Source organism: Globicephala melas, chromosome 20 (assembly GCF_963455315.2).
Source record: "Globicephala melas chromosome 20, mGloMel1.2, whole genome shotgun sequence".
Taxonomy (NCBI): Eukaryota; Metazoa; Chordata; class Mammalia; order Artiodactyla; family Delphinidae; genus Globicephala; species Globicephala melas.
In genome coordinates, this window is record NC_083333.1 from 40,420,304 (window position 1) to 40,444,352 (window position 24,049).

The 24,049-nt window shown below is 52.8% G+C and overlaps 1 protein-coding gene across 2 annotated transcripts; it reads left to right on the forward strand.

Annotated features, from left to right (window-relative positions):
- The first annotated feature begins 1,259 nt into the window (after positions 1–1,259).
- On the forward strand, positions 1,260–23,487 carry RAB5C (RAB5C, member RAS oncogene family). 2 transcript variants are annotated; one of them, XM_030840167.2, is made up of 6 exons: positions 1,260–1,390; positions 19,044–19,296; positions 20,743–20,894; positions 21,101–21,223; positions 22,082–22,175; positions 22,686–23,487. In XM_030840167.2, the coding sequence occupies exons 2-6, from the start codon at positions 19,131–19,133 to the stop codon at positions 22,799–22,801; spliced, it is 651 nt and encodes a 216-aa protein (XP_030696027.1). In that variant the 5' UTR covers positions 1,260–1,390; positions 19,044–19,130; the 3' UTR covers positions 22,802–23,487. The 2 variants fall into 2 exon arrangements, with proteins under 2 accessions (XP_030696027.1, XP_030696029.1); XM_030840169.2 differs by lacking the exon at positions 1,260–1,390 and adding an exon at positions 16,311–16,329.
- Positions 23,488–24,049: the final 562 nt, after the last annotated feature.

Sequence of the window (24,049 nt, forward strand, 5' to 3'; positions counted from 1 at the left end):
AATCCTGCATTAACCGATCCTCTACCTGTTGCAAGCTAGGTACAGCAGGGTCTGGAGGAAGCCCTTGTCACCAGCCAAGAACCTGCTAGGAATCCTGCTCTACCCCATCCCCTTTGCTCTCCTAAGGTCTCTCTTCTTTCTTAGCTTTCACTTCTCTGATGATCACTGCAGGGGTGGGTGTTATGGATGTTAGAAAGAGGTACCCTGGTGACCAGATGTGGGCAGCATTGTGGCAGGTTGTCCCAGACAGGTTGCAGGTCGATTCTCCAGCTCAGGCTCCAGAGTATGATGGGTGTTGGCTGGCGTCATAGCAACAAGGCCCACAGCTGTCTATAGGGTGAGCTTTGATTCCATACAGGTTCCGAGTAGTGTCCCTGGGGGTGGGATGCAGAAGCAGAGGAGATGCTGGTCTGTGTTGGGGGGTCGGGGGCGGGCAGAAGCAGAAGTGGTCTTAATCCATACTGAGGGGAGCAGAAAAAATAGAAATAGTCCTGATCCATAGGAAGGGCAAAGTGGGGACAAACAGAAGTGGTTCCAATCTGCATTTATGGATGTATGGGGAGCGACAAGGCAGAAGTGGTCTGACTCAGTATTCGGCATCAGAGACAAGGGCCGGTTCTGGTTGTGGATGGAGAGAGGCAGGGGCAGGGGCGGAGGTTGGGGTTGAGCCAAAGACGGAGGGTTCCGGTTTACGGCTGGGCAGTAGCAAGAGCTCTCCCTGTGATCCCACCCAGTAGCCTCCAGAGAGCCCTTTCTATAGCGCTTCCATCATCTTTCTCATCTCAGAATGTCCCCAACAGTCGGGCTCCCAGAACTGACTTGGCCCGAAAGCTTGGACAGGGGTTTCTCCGCGTTAGGGAGCGCTTAGGGCTGGTCCACGCGGCCTTACGTGCATATTCATTCACACCATGTTTTTCCTTTCCCAATTCTGCACACACAGCCTTCTGCACTCTTGCAACGCTCCGCCAAACGCCTCCCCTCGGGGCGCCTGGAATCCGTGATGACGCGGTCGGCAGACCTGGCCTTAAAGAGTTCCCGGCCGGGCTCCGCCTAGCCGGCCGCCGGCTCCACCCTAAGCCTAAATCCCAGGCGGCCACCGGCTCCTCCCAACGCTGCGAACTACAAGTCCCGCCGTCCTTCGCGCGCGCTCTCCCGCCTCTCCCGCACCCCACGCCGGGACCGCCTGTGAGTCGGCCAAGAGTGCCTCCCATTGGTCTCTCCGCCCTGTCAGTCGCCTGGGAGTATTGAGGGGCGGGTTGGAGGTGGAGATCCGGATCCGGAGCGGCTGAAAGGCGGAAGTGGAGGCCGGAGCCTGGGACACCGCTGGGGGGAGAGGAGCGGAGCCTGTCCGAGCCCCGGCCCCAAGTAACGCCGCCGCCCCGGAGCCGCCGTGAGTGTGCCTGTCCTGGGACGCAGTGTCTCGTTCGTGTTGAAGCCTCTCCGGGGCGGCCCTTCCTCCCGCCCAACCCTGGCTTAGGGGGATACTGACCCCTCCCCCGACCCGTAGCCCCCTCTTAAGGGGCTCCCCAGGCGTCGAGCCAAAGCGGGGGAGATCTTTTCTTTCCTTCCCTTCCCTGCCCTTCGTGAGCCTTGGGAAACTCCTATGGCTCTCCTCTGGCCTGTCCCGGTCCGGTTGTGGGAGGGAGAGACCCTAAGTTCCTCTCCCTCTGCTCCCAGAATTGGAGGAATCTTTGTCAGGTGTGAAAGAGCCTGTCCCCCTTCTCTTTTAGAGGTAGCCAGGAGTGTTGTCTGTCGCCTCTCTTGTCCCCAGCCCGTCCCCCCACCCCGCCCCGCCCCGCCCCGTCCCACAAAAACAGTTGTCGCTCCAGCCCTAGAGGAATTTTATCTCGATTTCCTGGGGCTGGGGCGGGGTGGGGTGGGGGGGGTCCTGGCTGAGACGGCTCCCACAACTCCTTAACTTCCTCTCTTTCCTCAAGCCAGAGAGCCACCCAGGATCTCAGCAGAGTTTAAAGTCTGGGTCACTCTTTAGGAATGAGCTGTCTTCTCCGTGCCTTGCCCCCTGAGCCCCCAGCCCTGTCCTCTGGTTGTGTTGTGTCGTTCTCTGAGTGTATCTCTGGCTCTTCCTGCCTCTGAACAATTTAGCTGAGGTTTGCTCGATCCTAGCTACAGATCACATAGATCAGGATAGATCTGCCCATTCATTATCATCTCTCTCCCCTCCTCCTCCCCCCTTGCTGGAGTCTCAGCCCTGTCCTCCCAGAGCCCGTGAGTGGTTCCAGGCTGCCTCAGAGGGACTGCTCCTCTTGGGACTGCTGTCTGTTGGTCCTTAGAGAAGAGAAAAAAGACCAAAAATAAGGAGTCTGGAACTGAAGAGTCCTGGGCTATCTCTTTCCCACCCTAAACACACATGCTCACCTCCCTGATCAACAGGTCACACCACTTTTAGTCCTAGGGTCTTATCTCCATTCCCTTCTGGGCTTGATCAAGTAAGTTGTAGATTGCAGAGGATTAACTTGATGCCACTGTGGTGGCACCTCTGGGTCCTTAATGTGCAAATTTTTGTAGCCCAAGGAATTCCCACACATGCCACAAAGTGCTGATGCTCCCCACCTTTTCCGAGAGGCAGCCGGTACTGACATCTGATCCTTGTCCCTTGCTTGGGACTTAGGTGTGTGAAATGGCTGCTGTCTCAGACCAGGCTGGGAGGTTCTTTGTTATGTGGCCAAAGTACAGGCCAGAGACTGCACCTTAATGAGAGCAGCCTGACTCTGAGGCCATGACTGACCCTTGCTATCTACAGTGGAGGAAGGGAGGGAAGGCCATGCAATCTTTGGGAATTTCTGTATCTCTTCAGTGTTCTGGGCCATCTTTACTGCCCTTGGATGCTACTTATAAGTGTTAAAGTTGTTTCGTCTTGAGAGCTTTTTGACCTCTTCTGGACAATCACCAGTGTCTGACTCCTGCAAACTTTTGAGCTAGGCCTGGGATGCACTCCTTTCATTTTTTATGGAACAACAAAAAAAGTTTCTTGTCAGAGTCAGCAGTAGAATCACAAGCTCTCTCTCTGTGGACTTCTTTGGAGGGTTGTTGGAGACTTCTATGGCCAACCTGGTTTCTCTAATCTGGTCAGTCTGTGCCTCTACTCACCGGCCATTGGTCTCTGACCAAACTTACCTCCTCAGTAGTGGGCTGTAGTTTCTGGAACTCTTTGGGAGTCCCAGGATGAGGCTGGCCAGCCTTCCAAGGGGACCTTCTTTGTCTGGACTTGATCTCCCAGCTCTAATTCTAAAGCAAGCTTTTGAAGGAGAAGCTCTCCCTTTCAGTGAGACAGGAAGGCGCCAGTGCCCTGACTGGTTAGGTGGCCACTTCTGGCATGCACAGATTATAGAGTCCAAGCAGAGATCTGCCACTGCTTGGCAGAGAGGGGGACGGCTGTGTGTGGGCCAGAAGCCCCTCCCCTGTGATGCCCTTCCTCTCCTGCTTGCCTCTTACAACCAGTGGGTCTTTTTCTGCCTTTATACTATAGAAGGGTGGTAACAACTGATTTTTATAAATCAGTCTAAAGTTGCCAAGTTCTTTTCACATGGGTTCCTCACATGTGTTCCTGGGAGATTGTGGGAATTGTATCTCCACTTTGGAGTTGCTGCTGAAGGAACGGAAGTAGTTTGTCTTAGATCACACAGTTAGAAAATGGTAGAGCTGGGTCTTGGGATTAGATGTGCCTCATCTTGCCTGATAGCGGGTCCTCCTTTGGTCTGTTTGTGGAGGGAATGGGCATGCGGGTGAGCAAGCAGTGGCCCAGGTCACATTCTTTAGCATCCTCATCAGTGGCGCTCCTCCTCTGCTTCCGGTATTCTTCCCCAGCCCTACCGCACCCTCCTGTCTCCTTTCTCCTCTGCCTCTGGGGACCGTGGCAGTTATGGGTCCTGAGTCAGTACTCTTCAGGGCCTGAGAGTTTGCTCACATCTGCATGCTATTAATTTCTTGGGAAACTGAAAGTCAGGATGGCTAGAAAATGAAAGTAAAAGTGAGTGGACTCAGGGGTCCCTCTGGGCAGGGTGAAGGGCACAGGGAACTGGTGGAGCTGGCCTCTGCTTAGCCCCCGCAATTCTCCTCTGGTGCTGCCTACTGCTTCTAGTGGGAAGGATGTGGCTATCTATCAGGTGCTCCTGTCACTAGAATTTACATGGAAACACAGTAAGGTCAGAAATTTAAATTCAGCCCCACCAACCAGGTACTTCTTAGACCCTTCTTCTTCTAACCCTTGCCTGGTAAACAGAGGCGGTGTGGTGGGGTGGAAGGCACGAGAGCCTTAGAGTCAACCAGGCCTGAGTTGTCATCTGGACTCCCTCATTTACCAGTTGCGTGGCCTTGGGCTTGTTACTTGACCTCTCTGAGCCTCTCTTTCTTCCAGTGAAATGGAGATACAAAATATCTTGCTGAATTAGAAACAAAGGGTAAAGCTAGTCCATTCCCTGGCACAGGATAGATAATCACGAGGTCCATGGAGTTTTGAAGGTACATCATAATTCATCCCTAGGATTCTGATTCAACATTTCTGCCAGTTTTCACTGGGATGCTCGGTGGTTTGATGGATGGTTCCCATACTGTCTTGTTCCATAGATGGTAAACAGAATTGTTGTGGGTTCTATTCCCATTTTACTGAAGAGAACGCTAAGACCATGACTGTGCGCCTCCCGCTGGGGTTCTCAGACCCAGTGGATACTCAGAGCCACACATCTCTGCATCTTCTAGGCACTTCAGTCTTACTCAGTTTTCAACATTTTTATACCAGAACAATCCTGGATCTATTACAGATTGGAATGCAAAGTTTGCATGTATTTAAGCTAAAACAGGAAACTTGAGGACAATATTTTGATTGCAGCAGGCTGCTTTGGGTTCGATTCCCAGATTCCTGGAAGTTTGCATTTTCTCTCCCCCAACTTGAGTCGGGATACTTTTGTTGGGGCCATTTCAGGTAGAATTTGTAAACTAGGATGTGCCCCAACCCAGGTAATAGTGCTTTCAAGAGCCTTGGCAGGGGAGAATTGGAATATTTCTTAAGGAGTTCTCTGCATTAATAGCTTGGTTCTATAAAAGATTAGTTTTCAGAGTAAACATCCCCATCTCTTGTATATAGGAACAATAATGCAAATAAAAGCTAAACTTTTTGAGTTTTGCTTCCGATGTGCCAGGCACTCTCCTTTGATCCTCGCAACAGCCCCAGGATGAAGGTACTGCGTTCAGTCCCCAGGTTACGGTGGGGACTCCATAGTGAGTGGCAGAGCCGGGGGAGAAAGTCTGTGCTCGGATCCCTCCTCACCCTGTCTCTGGGCTAACTGCGTGCTCTTCCCTTTGCACGGAAGGCCCTTCTCCACCTCCTGCCTGGGAGCAGCATCTCCCAGCTTTTCTCTCAAAGCGCAGTTGGAACATCACTTCCTCTGTGAAGCCTCCCCTCCCTTGAAGGAGGCTGAGGGCTTTTCTCTTCCCTGTACTTTCCTCTCATTGCTCCTTGTCTGCCTCCTTGTCTAGTGTGTGAGCCCTGTGGGGGCACCGATCGTGTCCTGTTTTATCTCTGTGTCCAGTCCCACTGTGACACCCAGCATAGTAGGCTGTGGTTGTCCAAGGAAAGGGCAGACATTCAAACCTCCCCTTGAAGCAAACGCCTGCCCGTTTCCTCTAACATACACAGCACAGATGTGGTGAACCTGAGATTCATGCTCACGTCCCTCCGATCCCAAAGTCTGAGCCATTTCTTCGTCCATCCTCCGCAGAGTTGCTCATAGATAAGAGAGCGGACAGGTAAACAGGATGAACGCTACAGTACAGATGATATAGGGGGTGGAGACAGGTCACAAACTAAATTTCCAGAGGGTACAGCTCTCTGTCCGGCACAGTTTCATCAGGAAAGGCAGCATAGCTTTGGCCACCCACGGTGTGCTGACCCCCCTTCCAGCATGCGTGTACCTGGTCAGTGTGCCCCCACAGCTGTGTGTGGTTTGGCAGCACCGACCCCAGGTCAGGGCTGGGCAAGGGTCTATGGAAGTGAACTCAGCTCTGGGCCCTGGATGCTCCTTCGCATATCTGCACAAGGCTCATTCTTGAATAAGGGTGGGCCTAACAAGGGGGGTGCCAGCAGAAAAATTGCAAAGGTGGTAGAGTTTCCTCCCAAACCGCCACACCTGGTCTCCACTGTGATTAACGTCTTACATTATATTGTACATTTGTTGCAATTAATGAACCAGTTATGATACGTTATTATTAACCAAAGTCCATACTTTATTCACATTTCCTTAGTTTCTGTCTAGCGTCCTTTTTCCGTTCCAGGATCCCATCCAGGACACCACGTTACCTTTTAGTTAGTCTTACCTTTAGTCATGTCTCCTTAGGCTCCTCTTGGCTGTGACAGTGTCTTAGGCTCTCCTTGATGTTGATGACCTTGAGAGTTTTGAGGAGTATTGAGGAGTCATGTTTTATAGCGTGTTTCTCAATTGGGATTTGTCTAATGTTTTTCTCACGGTTACACTGGGGCTGTGGGTTTGCGGGAGGAAGACCTCAGAGCCATTCTCACCACATCGTATCAGGGGTGTGTACAGCCAACGTGACTTAGCGCTGTCAGCGTCAGCGTTGGTCACCCGGCTGAGGCGATTTTTTTTTTTTTTTTTGACTGCGCTGGGTCTTCATTGCGGTGCGTGGGCTTCTCAATGCGGTGGCTTCTCTTGTTAGGGAGCACGGGCTCTAGGTGCACGGGCTTCAGTAGTTGTGGCACACGTGCTTAGTTGCCCTGCCGTATGTGGGATCTTCCCGGACCAGGGCTCGAACCCGTGTCCCTGGCATTGGCAGATGGATTCTTAACCACTGGACCACCACGGGAGTCCTGAGGCGATGTTTGTCAGGCTTCTCCACTGTCTCCCCTCCCCCATTTTGTGCTGTCCTCCTTGGAAGGCAGTCCCTCTGTGTAGCCCACACTTGAGGGGTGGGGAGTTAGGCTCCTCTCCTCCAGGGCAGGGTATCTACGTGAATTACTTGGAGTTCTTGTACACAAAAGATTTGTCTATCCTCCCCCATTTATATATTCAATTATTTATATCACTATGAACTCGTGGGCATTTATTTTACACTTTGGTTTATAATCCAGTACTACTTCATTTTATTGTTCAAATTGTTCCAACTTTGGTCATTGGGAGCTTTTTCAGCTCCCTTTGACCTACCCCCATCATCTTGGGGTTTTTTGTTTTCATTTTTGTTAGCACTTCCTTACTTTTTGGCACTACAAGATGCTCCAGGCTTACCTTGTGTATTTCCTGCCCTGGTCCTGGAATCAGCTGGCTGTCCAAGGCCACTCCCTTTTTAGCAAACGCTTCCTCTCAGTTATGTTGATATGGAGTTTTGTGGTCAGAGTTATGTTATTTCTCCTCTTGATGGTTAGTTGTAGTCACCAAAGCCTCCAGAGGTAGGTGAGGTGGAGCTGCGCCTGGGAAATCCACCCCTGGAGACTCCTGGGAGCTGACCCCAATGGCAGGCGGTTGCTTCTCCATACTTCTGCTACCCCTGCCTCATGCTTTTTGACTGATCCAAAAATGGTCGGATTTGCTATTTACTCTGGAGTTTACTATCCAGTTGGGAAGGTGAGGTACATAATCATTGAGTATTTCAGGTGCTAAGTTCTCCAGCTAAACCTTCCAGGTCTGGTAGGCGAGTCCATGTGGTCTGGGCCAGCGTTCTTTTGCTGCCATTCAAAAATGGACCTCCCCTTTGGGAGGGTTCGTGCAGGGTTTGTGGCTCCAGGCAGGCTCAGGGCAGGCTGTCACTTTGAGCTGTGATCCTGAATCATTGAATAGCTTAAATCCTTCCGTTGTACTGTCATCCTTATGAAGATGTGTAACATGAGCCCTGCTGGAAACACTAACTTGGGATCTTAACAGGAGTTGGTTTACAAGCCTCTGGCCTTCTATTCATAGCTCCGTGTGTGTCCCCTTCAGGTGGCTCTGTCAGAAGCATCCCAGGCGTGGGGGAGGGCGTGGGGGAGGGTGTGGGGGAGGGTGTGGGTGGCCTCCCTAACCCTGGCTGCTCTCCTAGTCATCAAATTGCTCTCCGAGCCGCTCCAAAGGCTGTGGTGATTAATGACACCAATTTCCAAACCTCTAGCATTTGCAGCCTGTTTTTTAAAAGGAACTCTGGTGTCTTTGTCAGCTGTCCTAGTCCTGTCCCCTCCCCCTCTCCACCACGGAACTCCTTCCCTTTCCTGAAAGAGGCTTTGAAATGGAAGGAACGGCATTTGGGCTTTAAGATGTTTTGTGTTGTAGGGTTTTTTTGTTTTTTGTTTTTTTTTAAGAGTTCATGACTTGCCTGGTTAGGGGCTTTAACTCACTGTTGATTTTTTTTGGTTGGTGGTGGTCGTCCCCCCCCTCCATTCTTGTGGCTTTGGAAGCCAGTCTCTAGAGAATAGAAGGTTCTGGTTGTTGACAGGACATAGGACATGAGCTGTGAGCTGCTCCTTTTTCTAGGGCACTGGTGAAAGTTGTTGTCTCAGTCTGTTTGGGCTGCTATACAAAATTACAACAGACTGGGTGGCTTATAAACGAGGAAATTTATTTCTCACAGTTCTGGAGGCTGGAAGTCCAGGCTCAGGGGGCCAGCATGGTTGGGTTCTGGTGGAAGCCCTCTTCCGGGTTGCAGATTGCCGACTTCTTGCTGTGTCCTCACATGATGAAAGGGGCAAGGGCGCTCTGGGATTCTCTTTTAAAAGGGCACTAATTCCAGTCATGAGAGCTCTGCCCTTATGGCCTCACCTCTCAAAGGTCCCACCTCCAAATACCATCACAGTGGGGATTAGGATTTCAACATAGGCATTTGGGAGAGGGACAAAAATATTCAGACTAGAGCTGTTGTCCTACTCAGCATTCTCTCCAGATGAGGGGCACTGAGGAATGGGGTTCAGGGAAACGGGAAGCAAAAGCAATATGTGAATAAATAGTGTTTGAACGTTTACTCGAGGAAGCCACTTCACAGGGACTTCCCCGCCACGAACGTTTATTTATCGAGCGCTTGCTCTGAGCCAGGCCCTTTGCTGGGAGTCTTCGGTGCATCCTTTACCCAGCAGCCCTGGGAGATGGGTGATGCTCATCTCTCTATTTTACACGGGAGGAGATGGGTTTAGTGACACAACACAGAGTCACCCTAGGAAGTGGTGGCTCCAGGACTTGAACTGAAGTTTGACTCCAGCACTTGTGCTCTTCACCCCTGTGTAGAAGGAACCTAAGAGGTCCTGTCTGGGGTGGCGAGGTGTCCCCTTCGCTGGGCTATGGCTCTGTTAGGGGATCCAAACTGTCTGGCAGATGGATGTGTATTGAAGCCTTCAGCTGCCCCGTTCACTTGCCAGACCTAACCGGGCTGCACCTACATCGCAGGCTCGGTTCACCACATTTATGAACACCCACTGTGTGTCAGGTTTGATGTTATGTGCTGTTAAAGGGAAACCCATAGTCTGCCTTTGCGAATTTTGTAGCATGATCGTTTCATCTGCAACATGCCCTTAGCTTCTCTCACTTTCTCACTCCCAACCCTCAAGCCCCCAAGTTGTCCAACCTCTTGCCACCCGCAACAGTCGTGAAGATTTGGGGCTATGAAGTAGAAGTGTGATTCATTCATCGAAACCTGTTGAAACCCATTCATTGCCTGATTTCTTCACTTCACCCTTCTACGTTTTGTTCGACAAAAATTTAATAAAGAGGGCTTCCCGGGTGGTGCAGTGGTTGAGAGTCCGCCTGCCGATGCGGGGGACGCGGGTTCGTGCCCCGGTTCGGGAGGATCCCACATGCCGCGGAGCGCCTGGGCCCGTGAGCCATGGCCGCTGAGCCTGCGCGTCCGGAGCCTGTGCTCCGCAACGGGAGAGGCCACAACAGTGAGAGGCCCGCGTAACAAAAAAAAAAAAATTTAAGAAAGAAAAAATCAGCCTAAGATATTGTTCTTTGGCACCAGGGCTCCTGAGAGCAGCCATCATCCCTCAGATCCCACAGCAGGAACTTTGACCTTGTTTCTCGTTGGTTGGGCAGCCTCTGACCATAGCGTGTGTGGTGTCTGAGCAGGAGGAATTTGGTTTTGCCAGATCTGATACCTGACTCTCTTTCCCCTGCTTGCCTCTGAAGCATGACCTCTGTCCTCTGCTCTCTGTTCAGGAGCTGAGGGCAAAACAAAGAGGGTGGTAACTTAAACTGACTTTCTGTTTTTTTGTAAAGACAGGAAGGGTTTGTGAGAGGTGTCAGTTGTTGGCATGAGTAGCTCGATCAACAGGTGTTGCTGATGATCCTGACTTTCAGCAGAGGTTCTTGGAGTCTTTCTGGGCCTGGGGCAGCAGCAGAAGCAGCAGCTGTTCAGGCAGGTACTCCTGGCCCCTGCAGAGACCTTCCCAAGACAGAGGGATCAATGGGCCCTGTATTGTTGAGATCCTAGTTAGCACCGTCTGGGGAAATAGTAACTGCGTGAGCATAAACAGCTCAAACACAGAGTAATGGTGAGGCTTGTGGGTCAGCTGGTCTCCTGCAACTGTCCTGACTGGCTTCCGCATGACCTGTGCTCCATCCTGGGGCCGTGGCAGGTATAGGTTGTGGCCAGGGAAGAAGCTGAGCCTTGTCCAGCTATCTTTGTGTTCTACCTGGCACCAGCAGGTGAAGAGCTGGGGCGGTGGGGGGGAGGTGAGCCACCACACAGCCTTGGTCCCATTCCCCCCGCACCCCGTACCCCGTACCCCGTAGCTGGATGCGTGTGTGGGTTTGTGCCACCGAAAGTGCCAGACTTCAAATTGGGCTTTCGCTTGAGGCTTCTTAGAGAGCTGCCCCGCATGGGCCTGGAGAGTCTGCCACAGCCTTGCTGGCTGAGGTGTGCTGAGCCGGAGGCCAGGCCCTCTTAGGGAGATAGTCTCTTAGGAGTAGCACTCGTAGGGCCGAGAGCCCCCCCGGTGCCTCTTCGAATCAGTAGGCAGCACGAGCCTTGCCTGGTACAGCTGTAGGCAGACCGCTGTCTGGCTGGCTTTCCCCATGACCCCACCACCCAAGCGCCTGGCTCCTCTGTGGCCAGCAGGGCCGGTGAATGAGAACCCTAGAGCTGCCCCTGAATCCCGGGGCCCTTCCACAGATGGTATGGGCAGCCACAACGGCCAGGCTGTGTCAGCAGATCCCTGTAGATAAGCCCCTGCCCCCACCAGCAGCCTTCCTCCCCATGGGCACAGGAAGAGAGGGACTGGAGGTTTTCATCCTGGGCCTGAAAGTTAGCGCTGACTCTGCTTCTCCTCCTGTCCAGGGAGCCCGTCTGTGGTTGAGAGCTGAGAAAGCAGCTTGGAGATCGGAGAAGGATTTCTTGGTGCTCTTGCTGGGGCAGGGCCGCGGGAGGCTGGGGGTCTGTCCTCAAGAGTGGCTTCCACCCAACTCGGCCTGGCATCTATGCTGAGCGACACAGCCGGTCTTCCCGACAAGGGAGAGGGCTGCAGGGGCAGCTGTGCTCTGGCTGGCTGCTCCTGGCACAGTTCCAGGTTCAGCCCGGACACCGGGCAAGGGCCACTCGGTCATGCGTATCCAGGGTTTAAGCCTCTTGGTGCCCCTGCACACTGGCCCCTTTTGCAGGTGTTGGTGGAGTTCATGGACTCCATGCTCACAGGTGTCACTGTGGTGCAGGAGTCTGGGCACTCAGCCCCAGTAGAGTCTTACTGTTGAAAGGGGAGTGAAGTGAAACTGCTCCCAGTTAAGGGAGTTGGGTGGGCTGGGGCAGATTTAAGGGCCTGCCCCAGCGGTAGGGGGCCCCCTCTCCCTCTCAGGCCCCCTCTGGGATGATTTCCCTCCCTTCCCCCTGGAAAGGGAGTTGTCTTGCTGTGGCTCTGTAAAGGCAGCATACCCTTCCTCTCCTGCTGCCATCTCCCCTCAGCCCCCTACTTACTGGTGGGAAGAGGCTACAGCCCTGGCCTGACACACCCTGTCAGCATCTCCCCGAATCTCAACCTGCACCGTTAAGCTTCTGGCTTCCAGGGCCCAGCTTCTTCTGTGGCACGCTCCAGGTGAGAGACAGGCTCTCTGTGTGGCAATTCCATAGTCCTGGTCACACAAGGAAGACACCCCTCTCTTTGATTCCACCCCTAAACCCCTCTTCCCTCTGCAGATACGCTCTGGACTGGTTGGGGCGTGCAGAGCATCACACCATCATAACCTCTTTCTCCCTGCTGAAAAGACAAGCGTCAGCTTCTCTTTTTACTATCGTGACGCTTTAAACAACTTTAAAATTCTTTAGCTCACAGTTAAGTACAAACAATAAATATATTCTTAATATGTATGCAGCAGGCACATTTGTTTATGGTGAATCCTGCTCTCTTGCCCCTTATTTGTTTGGGTATCTTTGTTCTCTTTTGGCCCTCTTCTAATTCAGACAGCATCTTTTTCATAGTCTTTTTTTTTTTTTTTTAATTTGTTTATGACTGCGTTGGGTCTTCGTTGCTGCACGTGGGCTTTCTCTAGTTGCGGCGAGCGGGGGCTACTCTTTGTTGCGGTGCACGGGCTTCTCACTGCAGTGGCTTCTCTTGTTGCGGAGCACGGGCTCTAGGCGCGCGGGCTTCAGTAGTTGCGGCACATGGGCTCAGTAGTTGTGGCTCGCGGGCTCTAGCGCGCAGGCTTCAGTAGTTGTGGCGCACTGGCTTAGTCGCTCCGCGGCATGTGGGATCTTCCTGGACCAGGGCCCGAACCCGTGTCTCCTGCATTGGCAGGTGGATTCTTGACCACTGCGCCACCAGGGAAGCCCCTTTCTCATAGTCTTTACTCTGAATTGTTTTATACTAAGACAGAAAATATTTTATGTACAGGGGAGCTAGATTGGTATCATATTTCTAAGCTTTAATTTTTCATTGCTGTATGCAAAATTCTATACCAGCAGCATTTTTAACGTTTTTATTGACATGTAACTTACAAACAGTGAAGCTTACAAATCTTTTTTTTTTTTTAATAAATAAATGTATTTATTTATTTTTGGCTGCGTTGGGTCTTTGTTGCTGCGCGCAGACTTTCTCTAGTTGTGGTGAGCAGGGGCTGCTCTTCCTTGCGGTGTGCGGGCTTCTCACTGCAGTGGCTTCTCTTGTTGTGTGGCACGGGCTCTAGGCGCGCACGGGCTTCAGTAGTTGTGGCTCGCAGGCTCTAGAGTGCAGCCTCTGTAGTTGTGGCTCACGGGCTTAGTTGCCCTGTGGCATGTGGGATCTTCCCGGACCAGGGCTCGAACCCGTGTCCCCTGCATTGGCAGGCGGATTCTTAACCACTGTGCCACCAGGGAAGTCCTGAAGCTTACAAATCTTAAGTGCATTTTTACATTTGTAGACATCCATGTATCTACTTCCCAAATCAAGATATAAAACTTTTCCATCCAGCAGCATGTTTTTTAAATTTGATACAAACTCCTTTTCCCATAGTTAAAAGCCATATTTTATTAAAGCATAGATAGAAGGTGGTGGCCCCATTATTCTTAGTGGATGTGATGACGTTATTAATATTCTTGGGTTTTCTATCTCTGATGGTGGAGCCTTTCTGGAGTTATGAGTCCTGGGCTCGGGCTCTGCCACCACCTGGCTGTGACCCTGGGCAGGTCACCTTGCCTCACCTCCATCTCCTTCTCTGTAATTATGAAGAGGAGTTTTGAGCTTTGACAACCAGTGAGTCAAAGCTACTTAGTTAGGCTCTTAGTAGTATAACAACCCTGCCGTTCGTTAGAACCTCACCTTCAGGAGGGTACTGTACCATGCACACCATGTGTTGTTTCATTTAACAACTCTGTGTGACTGGTATTAAGTAATGCCATTTTATAGATAAGGGACTGAAGCTGACAGCGGTCACTCATCTGCCTTGGCCAAGGTCACTCAACTAATAAACGGTGGAGCCAGGCTTTAACCAAACCCAGTTCAGCCTCCCACGTCCTGACTGCTAGTTGTGCTGGGAAGGAGCGTGGGGACCTCCTGGGGCTCTTGGCTTGTGTTGCTTCAGATTCTTCTTTCCTCTGTCTCTGCAACCAGCTCGAGGCCTGCGTAGTCCTGCTGTGAGTCTTCCCTGTGGTCCTGGGTGCCAGTAGTGGTGGTTTTCCCTTTGAGGACGAGCTGTGTTCTTGAGTCTACGGGTAAATCATCTCCCCTGCTGTTCTGAGCATTTTAATGTCTTCTACCTTAGCTTTTGAACCTAATTACCTCTCCCGTGTCCCCTGATTTTTTCATTTATTCTCTTTAAGCTAACAGGTTGCTTCTGATGTCCTCTTGCCCAGCTCTCAGGGTGTTAAATATTCAGGAATGCTTTTATCCAGAGTAAAGTGTAGCTGGAGAGTCACCCGCCAGAACCGCCTCCAGGGGCCCTGGGCGGGCTTGCTGGGTTCTCCGCACCACGCCCTCCCCACTCCTCTCCCTGTCCTGGTCCCAGGGGGCCCCAGGCTAACCTTGAGTGAGCCAGTCTAGAGCAGACCAGCCTCTGGCCAAAACAAAATCTGGTTGGTTTCCTTAATCTGCTCACTATCCGAGCTGTGCCGGGACTCTCAGCTAGAGGAAGTCTCCGAAGCAAACAGGAAGCACGAGAGAGACACCCACCAGCTGGAATTGCTCACTCTTTACCAGAAGGACAAAGAGTATGAAGTGGGTGACTTCATGGATTAGAGAAGAGAAAGGTGAACATTTCGAGTGGAGGCTGGGGGGAGGGGCAACATTCCAGCAGGATCTCGCATCTTGGAGAAGGCTTCAGGTGTTGAATAAAGCCAGGAACCAGTCTCCACCGCCAGCCTGATCCACCTGTATTGTCCACGGTACCCATCTGGGGGGCGCCTTTCTCACATTCCTCCCTCCTTCCTGTGTCAACTGCAGCTCTTGGGCTTAAATCAGCCTCCTAGAATCACTTGGGGATTATTTTGTTTTATTATTTTATTTTTTTGACCACGCCGCACGGCTTGTGGGATCTTAGTTCCCTGACAAGGGATTGGACCCGGGCCCCCAGCAGTGAAAGCACCCAGTCCTAACCACTGGACCACCAGGGAGTTCCTGGGGAACTTGTTTTAAAAACATTGATTTCTGGACTGCACCTCTAGAGATTCTAGATTCAGTTGGTCAGGCTTATTTTCTAAACGCCCCGGGTGATTCTGATGAAGAGAAGTTTTGAGACCCACTGACCTACAGTGTCCAGAGCAAGGAAGAGCAGCGTCCCGCTCTTCTTTCCTCTTTCTCTCCCCGCTTGGCCCCAGGATGGGCTGGGTGTGTGCCCATTATGCCTGTTCACGGGCCAGAGTGTTTAGGAGCTCCGATCCCTTCTGCCCTTTCATGTGCCCCGTGGGGAAAGGTGTAGGGTGCCCCCGTCCTCGAATTCTCTCCCGTTTCCTGTGAAGACGTGGGGTTGGGAGTGGTGCTTGTTCTCGTGGCCTCTGAAGAAACCAGGTTTCTGATTTGGAGCGTGGCGGAGGGGGTCATGGCAAGGAGGGGCCCTCGAGGTGCTGCTCTACCCATTTCAGCAGCTTCATGAAAATATCCAGGAGGAAATTCATCCCACTTGTGTGTTTTTCCTGGTGCTGGAGAAACTGGTTTTTAAAAAAATATATATATTTTTGGCCTATTCTGTATCTTATAAGGAACTTTGACCACAGCTTTAGCTCTTAAAGGGAATTGGATTTTGGTCTGAAAGAAGGCTTTTACCGGGGACTTCCCTGGCCGTTCAGTGGTTAAGGCTCCGTGCTCCCAATGCAGGGGGCACGGGTTCGATCCCTGGTCAGGGAACAAAGATCCCTACAAGCCACGTGGTATGGCCAAAAAAAAAAAAAAATTATTAAAAAACCAGAAGACTTTTACTGTGCCATTTTGGGGTATAATTCCATCATTTGACTGTGCCTGTGGGTAACTCTAGCTGCTGGTTCAGGAGGAAAGATTCCCATAGTGGGCTTGCCTCCCCCAGACAGCAGGCAAGCTCAGTGAATTCACCTTTACCACCTGCCAGGGGCTCCGTCTCTGACTTCCCAGTCTTGGGAGGAGAGGGCATAGGGCTTCCTGGGGCTCAGAGTGTGGCCTTTGCCTGTCTGAGGCGCCTCCATGTCTCCATGTGCCCTTCATGGCACAATCCGCTTCCTCTGTGCTTTATTGTCTGGGAAGGTTCAAGACCTCTGCTCACGTGATCACTAAGTGGGTCCAGGTAAACCACGAGGCAACAGGCCATAAAAAAATGCTGTGTGTGCCTGCTCAGGTATCTGTGGAGGGCAGGACCAGCATCCAGGCAGAACATGTCACCAGGCGGTTTGCGCCAGGCGGAGCACCCAACAGCGCTTAAGAAATGCAGACACAGGCCCTTCTCCAAACCTTCATCGGATCTCCGGGGGCTGGCTGCACAGGTGATTTTGTTGTGCAGACACGGTTGAGAACTGAGAACCACTGCATGAAAGTTATTTGTCTCTCCTGGCTTGTTTAAAAAATCAGATTCTGTCTGGGCAGGTTTGGAAACCCACTGGTTTGATAGGGACGAGACTTAGATGTTACCTCTGTTTTTCTTGACTTGTAGATGCTGGTTACCTCCTACCCCAGTGGCCCTCAGCCCCAGCTGCTTTGGTTTTCTTGGCATCAGAGTCTTCACCTCTGTTCCCCTCACCCCACTCATTCATACCTCCTTCTCCAGTGCCCCAGCCACACTCTGTCGCCTGGCCAAGATTATGTGTCACGTGGATTCGTGGTAATAACCAACCTGTAATTCCATCGTGGTTTCCCATCATTGCTGTTGCCTGGCCCGGCCCTGGGCGACTCCTCCCACTGGTGGCAGGAATACACAGGGACTACAAGATCACTGTGACTGTCAGCCAGAGCCAGCCCTTGCTGGGCCAGCAAAGCTGCTGCCACTAAAAGAGTCTCTCATTCACCCAGCAGCCCGAAACCAAACACAGAGGGTGGGCGTTGCCTCCACCGTTCTTCCTACAGCCGGGAGGATGGCTGGCGTCCAGGCACCGTCACCATGTGCTGGGTGGCCTTGAGCAGGGCATTTAACACCTGAGCGCAGGCTGTTTATCTGAAAAATGGGAGGTGGTTTTAAAGCTTAAAGGAGATAATCGTTGTGCAGGCGTTCAGTAAATGTTAGCTGTCTCTGAAAATCATTTCATTTGGTGAGCGCTCTTTGAATTCCCTGTGTGTCCAGAACATAGAGAGGAAGGCAGCAAAGAAGCCAAAAGCACGGCCCTCACCTCAAGGGCCATAGTGTAGAATCTTGCCAACATCACTGACTGGGGTGAAAAGAGAAAGCATCTTAAACTAAAATATTTCAAAACTGGCGTTTCTTGTCACTAATTGAGATTCCCCCCCCCCCATGCTTCCTTCCTTGTACTCTTGGGGAATAGGTGGCCCCCGCTTCAAACCTCTTTTCCTTTAGTGCCGTCCAGAAAGGAAACTGTTGTTCCTGGTTAGTGAATCACTCTTCCTGAAGCTCACTTTTTAAATGAGTTGCTGGGAGAACTTGGACGTGGAGAAACGATTTGAGGTTGCACAAAGCAAGCCCTCTGTGCCTGCTTCTCGCATGAGCACAGACCATTGCTTCCCACAAACGTTCCCCTCTTCATTCACACCCCGTCCTTTGACTGTCAGGGAACGCGCTCCCTGCGTTCAGGGGCAGGTCAGGGCTGTCTTGCTCCGAAGACCCTTCCTGCATAGACTCTATTCTGCACAGGGCATTCTCATCCAAACCTTTTCTTCTCAGCTTAGGTTCAAATGCCGCACAGCGTGTTTAGGACACAGTACCTACTCACAGTGCTCGTTTGTCAAACATTCTGTGTACGTTCTGATACCTTTTAGTATAAGTCTTCTGGAGGCTTCTGGAGATAGCCTCCTCATCCTTCTTTGCAGTTCCAAAACTTAAAAAAAAAAAAAAAAGTTGGCGCCTCCGAGGGTACCACTGACTGAGTGACTAAGATGTCAGTGCAGGGGCTTCCTTGGTGGTGCACTGTTTGAGAGTCCGCCTGCCGATGCAGGGGACACGGGTTCGTGCCCCGGTCCGGGAAGATCCCACGTGCCGCGGAGCGGCTGGGCCCGTGAGCCGTGGCCGCTGAGCCTGCGCGTCCGGAGCCTGTGCTCCGCAACGGGAGAGGCCACAACAGTGAGAGGCCCGCGTACCGCAAAAAAAAAAAAAAAAAAAGATGTCAGTGCAGGAACACCAGCTGCCGGGTGTGCAGGTCTTGGTCATGGTACCCGTGTTTGTCTCCGCCCTCCCACACCTCCCCCTCGTCCTCCCTCAGCCCTGCCTCTGCCAGTGGAGAATGGAACTGAGGTCTCTATTTAAAAGGGAGCTTTGGCAGCTGTCTGACTGCCGGCAGAGCTCGCTGGCTGTGGTGTGTGTTTGGTTTTTTAATGTGTGTGAGACTTCTGGCCCATCAAAAACGAGAGCGCTGGGGGGAAGAGGCTCAGGATGAGGGAGTGAAATAAGGCTTTGATTCCAGCCTCACACTGAGACCGGAGATGGCAGGACAAAACAGCTCTTTTGATAACGACTTGCACCTGGCCAGGCCCTGGTCCCTGAGTGCCCGGGAGGTTGGCCGAGCACCTTGTCTGAGGAGCTTCCCACCGGGACTCCCCGTTCCCTGGTTGGCCTCAGCACCCACTCTGGCTTTGCACAGAGGCAGGCTGTGATCTGAGCTACCAGACCGCACGCAGGTCAACTGTTTGTTGAGCTAGATCCTAGTGTCCGCTGAGCCATTTTCTGGTGCCCTGTGTTGCCTGTTGACTTAACTGTCACCAGGCTGGCATACGCCCATTCCTCTCCTGTGGGTGTTTATTTGTATGTGAATGTTCATATCTGGGGATGGGAGGTCAGTGTGTTTGCCCAGAACTGTGAGCCTAGAGTTGGGGGACCACTTTTCCCTTTACTGTCGGACGGCTGTAGGGCCGGGAGATGTGTGGTACAGCCTAGTCAGGGCTCGTGTCCTAACTTGCGAGAAGCCGGGCAGGGGCTTAGGGAGAGGGGAGGCAGTCAGCCAGGTCATCAGGGCGGGGCAGTGACCTGTGGTTTAGGGAGGGCTCACTGGGTGGCAGTCTTTGGCCTAACCCAGCACTTCCGATTTCTCCCTTGCAGTTGGAGGCCCCTCCTCACTAAGTGCCTCTTTGCACAGCACTGGCCCCCGCCCCCACGCTCACCGGCACCACTGCAGCGGGACGGGCCATGGCGGGTCGGGGAGGTGCAGCACGACCCAACGGACCAGCTGCTGGGAACAAGATCTGTCAGTTTAAGCTGGTCCTGCTGGGGGAGTCCGCAGTGGGCAAATCCAGCCTCGTCCTCCGCTTTGTCAAGGGTCAATTCCACGAGTACCAGGAGAGCACAATTGGAGGTGAGTGGGCCCAAGGGAGAGGGGGTGGCCTCAGGGAAGTGGAAGAAATGCCTTGGCGTGGAGGAGAAGGGAAGCTGACTGCCCAGAGGCTAAGCATGCCTGGGGCAGCAGCACCTTGCCTCATCTGGGCCCTGGAATCAAACCCAGCAGCTGGTCTCCATGTCAGAGTCCCAACAAGCATCTAGTAGGAATTAGCTGAGATTCGAAAACTGCCTTCCTCTCCTGGTTCCGTCTCTTGATTTCTTTGTGTGGCCCCGGGTACACCCTTCCACTGGCCTGGGGAGGGAGAGGCTGCGTCTGCCTCTCTGAGGGTTCTTCTTACCGCTACCAGGCAGTGCATTTATCCCGGCCTCCCCCACGTTCCAGAATGGGGAAATGGCCTCGTAAGTGGGCTGGTGTTTCTGAAGCTGACCTTTACCCCTTCTTGAGCTCTGAGCCCGTCATTGATTTCCCAGTGGTCAGCATTTAGCACGTGAGGGTCTGGACCCAGCCTCCTGCCTCAGTGGCCAGTACACACCCCGAGGGGCTGGGGCCGACCTTGGGCTTGAGTCATCCTTTTTCTACCCTCTTGGTCGGCAGGAGGTTTCCAGGCAGCTGGAAACAAAGTAGGCCGTGTCAGCAGTCTTCTGTGCCTCTGCAGCACTGGAGTCAGGAGCTGGAGAGGGGAAGTGAGGCGGTGCCCCAGGCCCCTCAGGGAGGAGGGGGGAGGGCCGGGCAGGAGAGCGGGCTTCCTGCACAGAGCCGTCGGGATCCTCTGCTGCGACTCCCACCTGCCAGCCCCAGCTGCGAGACTCCTTTGAAGCACGTGCACAAGTGCCATGTGTTCCCCTGCCTCCTCAGGCCAGAGATGGGGTCACTGTGTTCCCTGAAGGTCGAGCCAATCAGGAATAAAGTCGAGGGCAAAGCCGAGGGTGGCGGCTAGCCAGCGTGCCTGGAGGTGGCAGGGGTAGCGGGAAGCCGGCCACCCAGCCCCCGCCTGGCAGTAGCACGGCGTGTACTTCAGTCTCCCCAGCGTGGCTGAGTGTGTGTGAGAGTGTCCTCAGGACACCGAAGGCCAGCCATGCCCCTGGGCTGGAGCAGACGGAGGGGCTGGGACTGTTCTCTGAGGGGAGGGAGGGGAGGAGGAGCGTGGGCCCACCCTTTTGTGCTTGGAGCCAGGCTTCTCCTAGACTTTCCCTGTCCTGCCCCTCGCCGCTGTCCTTCAGAGAGGGCTCCTGAAATGGCTGAAGTACAAGCAGGCTTCCCTTCTCCTCCCACTCTTGCCTGTCTGGGTCTGTAAAGCCTGTGCAACCCCCAGCCCCCTCGACTCACAGAAGCGCCCGCTCCACCTGCCTTGTTCGGCTTCTCTGGCTGCCGGGTTGGGGGTTTTCGGGCTTCTAAGTGCAGATACATGAGGGTGTCTCCTCGGCCCCTCTGCGCCTGGTAACACTGCCCTCCCTCTTCCAGCGGCCTTCCTCACACAGACCGTCTGCTTGGACGACACAACAGTCAAGTTTGAGATCTGGGACACAGCTGGACAGGAGCGGTATCACAGCCTGGCCCCCATGTACTATCGGGGGGCCCAGGCTGCCATCGTGGTCTACGACATCACCAACACAGTAAAGATTTTCCCTTGCTTCTCGACCCTTTGTTCCTGAATGGGGGGGTGGGCACATTTCCTCTGGTGTTTGGGGGTGTCTCGCCAGAATCTTCAGGGTGATGACATCTTAGACACCTCGGCTCTGCCAGCGCCAGCTTCTCCAGTGAACAGCCCTGGGCAGAATGCCTGCTCTGTCCTGTTGACGCTCTGGCCCTGTCTCCCCAGGATACGTTTGCACGGGCCAAGAACTGGGTGAAGGAGTTGCAGAGGCAGGCCAGCCCCAACATCGTCATCGCGCTCGCGGGCAACAAGGCCGACCTGGCCAGCAAGAGAGCCGTGGAGTTCCAGGTGGGGGACGGACCAGGCCCCGGGGGAGGACGAGCCAGCTCCACTCGGCTTCCCCAGGCTGCTCGGGCTTTGTGAAGGGCTGCGTTGGGCGGCAGCAGGGGAGCTTCTGTTTGCTGTCCCCTCACGGCTCGAGCATGGGCCTAAAGGGGATGCCGTCCACCACTCCGCCTTCTCTGTCAGTGGTGGTGGGGTGTGTGTGCATATGGATAGCAGAAGCTTCGGCTAATTTTTTCTATGAACTGGCTTTTTAACGAAATGGTGAAAAAGACAGACTTTTTCAGGTAATATGTGCACATAGGAGGTTGTAAACAGTACAAGAAGGTGTACAGGATGAAATTTGGGTCTCTGACCCTAGAAACGCAATCTCCCTTCCCCCAAGTTCCTTGCAGTTTCTTGTCTTTCTGGAAACATGCAGAAGCGTATGAATCCCTTTCTTTACATACTATATACTTAACTTTTTTACCACTCCCCACCCGATGGACTTCTAGGTCGTGTGTAATTGCAAAAGACTGGAAACAGTGCCGTAGTCGACATCCACATACTTTTGTCCAAATGTGCGAGTGTATTTGTAGGATAGCTTTCTAGAAATATTTCCTAGCCTAGTGATTTTGAAGAGCAAGAAGGCAGAATGGGCCTATGGAGACCCGAGTCAAACTTCTGCTGACGTGTGTGAGCTGAGAGGTGCTGTATGTGAAGTGGGGGAGCTCAGAGCAGGGGAGCCTTAGGCCTGAACACCCCTGTGTTGTCTCTGTTGTGTGGAAGACACTGTGATCAGGGAAGATTTTTATCCTGGGCCTCAGCCCCTGCCAACTGTCAGTGTTTCCCTCCCACCCACTTTCTCACCTCCATCCAAATCAGGAAGCACAAGCCTATGCAGAGGACAACAGTTTGCTGTTTATGGAGACATCAGCAAAGACTGCGATGAACGTGAATGAAATTTTCATGGCAATAGGTAAGTTGCCTCGGCTCCCCTCCCCCAACCAGGGTGTGTTACTTGCCTGCTGTTCTGTAGTAGGTCTGTGGGGTCCCTTCACCAACAGATCTTTTACCATTTTTGATACTTTGATAAAATTGTTTTCTTTTTCATCTGACTCTCAGATATAGATCGCTCACTCCAGAGGTTTCTAAAGCCTGGGCAAAGTCTCACCCTTCACTTCCTGACCCTGCAGCGTACCACCCACCTAAAGCTGTACATCACCGGCCCCCTACCCACTTAGGATTTTGGGGGTCATTTGGCTCTAGAGTCATCCTGTGTGGGTTTGAATCCTTGCTCTGCCACTTACTAACTCTGTGGTCCTGGGCAAGTTATTTAACCCCTTTGCCTCAGTTTCCTGAAAGACCCAAAATATACTTGGCACGTAGAACACACACCCATCAGGATGTTGGGTGGCACCCAAGTGGACTTGGGAGAGTACTAGGGTTCCCCCACAAACACCCATCTTCCCCCTCGTCTCCCAAACAGCTAAGAAGCTTCCCAAGAACGAGCCCCAGAATACAGCTTGTGCTCCGGGCCGGAACCGAGGAGTGGACCTCCAGGAGAACAACCCTGCCAGCCGGAGCCAGTGCTGCAGCAACTGAGCCCCCCTTACCTGCCCACTGCCCCCACCTCCTCCGCCTCAACGACCCGACTGGAATCCACTCTAACCAATCGCACTTACCGACTCGGGCCACCACTGGGGGGCAGGGGGAGGGGCCCACCATGGTTTCTCCATATCATTTTGATCATAGGCCGGAGTGAGTTATTCCACCTGCACCTTTCTGTACAAATACTAATTCAATTTTAAGTCTTAAGTCACTTTTTTAATATATATGATCTGCTCTTCCCACTTCTGCCCTTTCTACTGCTCTCCCACTCTTCCTTTGCCGGTAGTAGCCACGTGCCCCTGTTCCCCCCACCCTGGTGTATGGGGAGGCGGGGGTTGGAGCAGTTCCCCTTCTTTCCCTCTTGCTGATTAGCGGGCTCAGCAAGAGCATCCGTATCCTTAACTGTGTTTGGAGTGCGCTTCGTTCTGGGTGACGGGGCAGGCCCCAGGGGCCAGGGAAGGGGGAGGCAGCTCTTCCCTCAGCTGGCTGTCATCAGGCTGCAGCGTCCCCTCCCCACCGCCTGACTCACAGCTGGGAGAGAACCCACAGCATTACCACAGCATTATTGTGACAGCCACGAACCCATTGCCCACAGCCCCCTTCCCCCTCGTCCTTGGTCACCCTGACCTCTGGCTCTGAGCCCTGTTCTGACCAAATCACAATGATGAGTATTTGGGGGTGGGTGGGTAAGGGGGGGTAGTGGGAGGGGATGGAACCAACTTTTTCTGTATTTTGTATTGTATGTTTTCTTCAACATGTAACCAATCAGTATCTTGTCAATATAGTCAGCCGATCGATCGACCTCCTGCTTGTCTTCCTTGTCTTTCTCTGGCAGAGTTTATCAGACCGTAGCCTCTCTAGCTTACTTGAAGTAAATTTAAAATGAACCTCTAAATCTTGTTAAACAAAAGCTTTCTTCCCCCCCCCGCCCCCAAAGTGAGGGGATGTTGGTGGTCATGGTAACCAAGAGAAAGAGGCCAGCTGTTACGGCTCTAACTGGGTGGAGTGGGGTGAGAGTGAGCTGGGGCTGAACCTCACCAAGATTGAAGTTGAGGGCCTTGCATTTGCCTCTCCCCCAGCCCCTCCAGGTCATATTGGGGTATGTGCAGTCTGTATTTGAAAATAGTTGGGTCTCTGAACACCAGAAACAACCTCTTTGGGGTTTTCTGATTAGTCTGTACTAGGCTCGTGAGAGATGGGGTCCTCTCACCCTCTTCTCTGAAGAGGAAGGAACACCGACGA

Coding starts and splice junctions, on each gene's coding strand:
- RAB5C (XM_030840167.2), top strand. CDS start 19,131: ATGGCGGGTCGGGGAGGTGCAGCACGACCCAACGGACCAGCTGCTGGG. Junction 21,224..22,081: donor AGAGAGCCGTGGAGTTCCAG/GTGGGGGACGGA, acceptor CATCCAAATCAG/GAAGCACAAGCCTATGCAGA. Junction 22,176..22,685: donor TGAAATTTTCATGGCAATAG/GTAAGTTGCCTC, acceptor TCTCCCAAACAG/CTAAGAAGCTTCCCAAGAAC.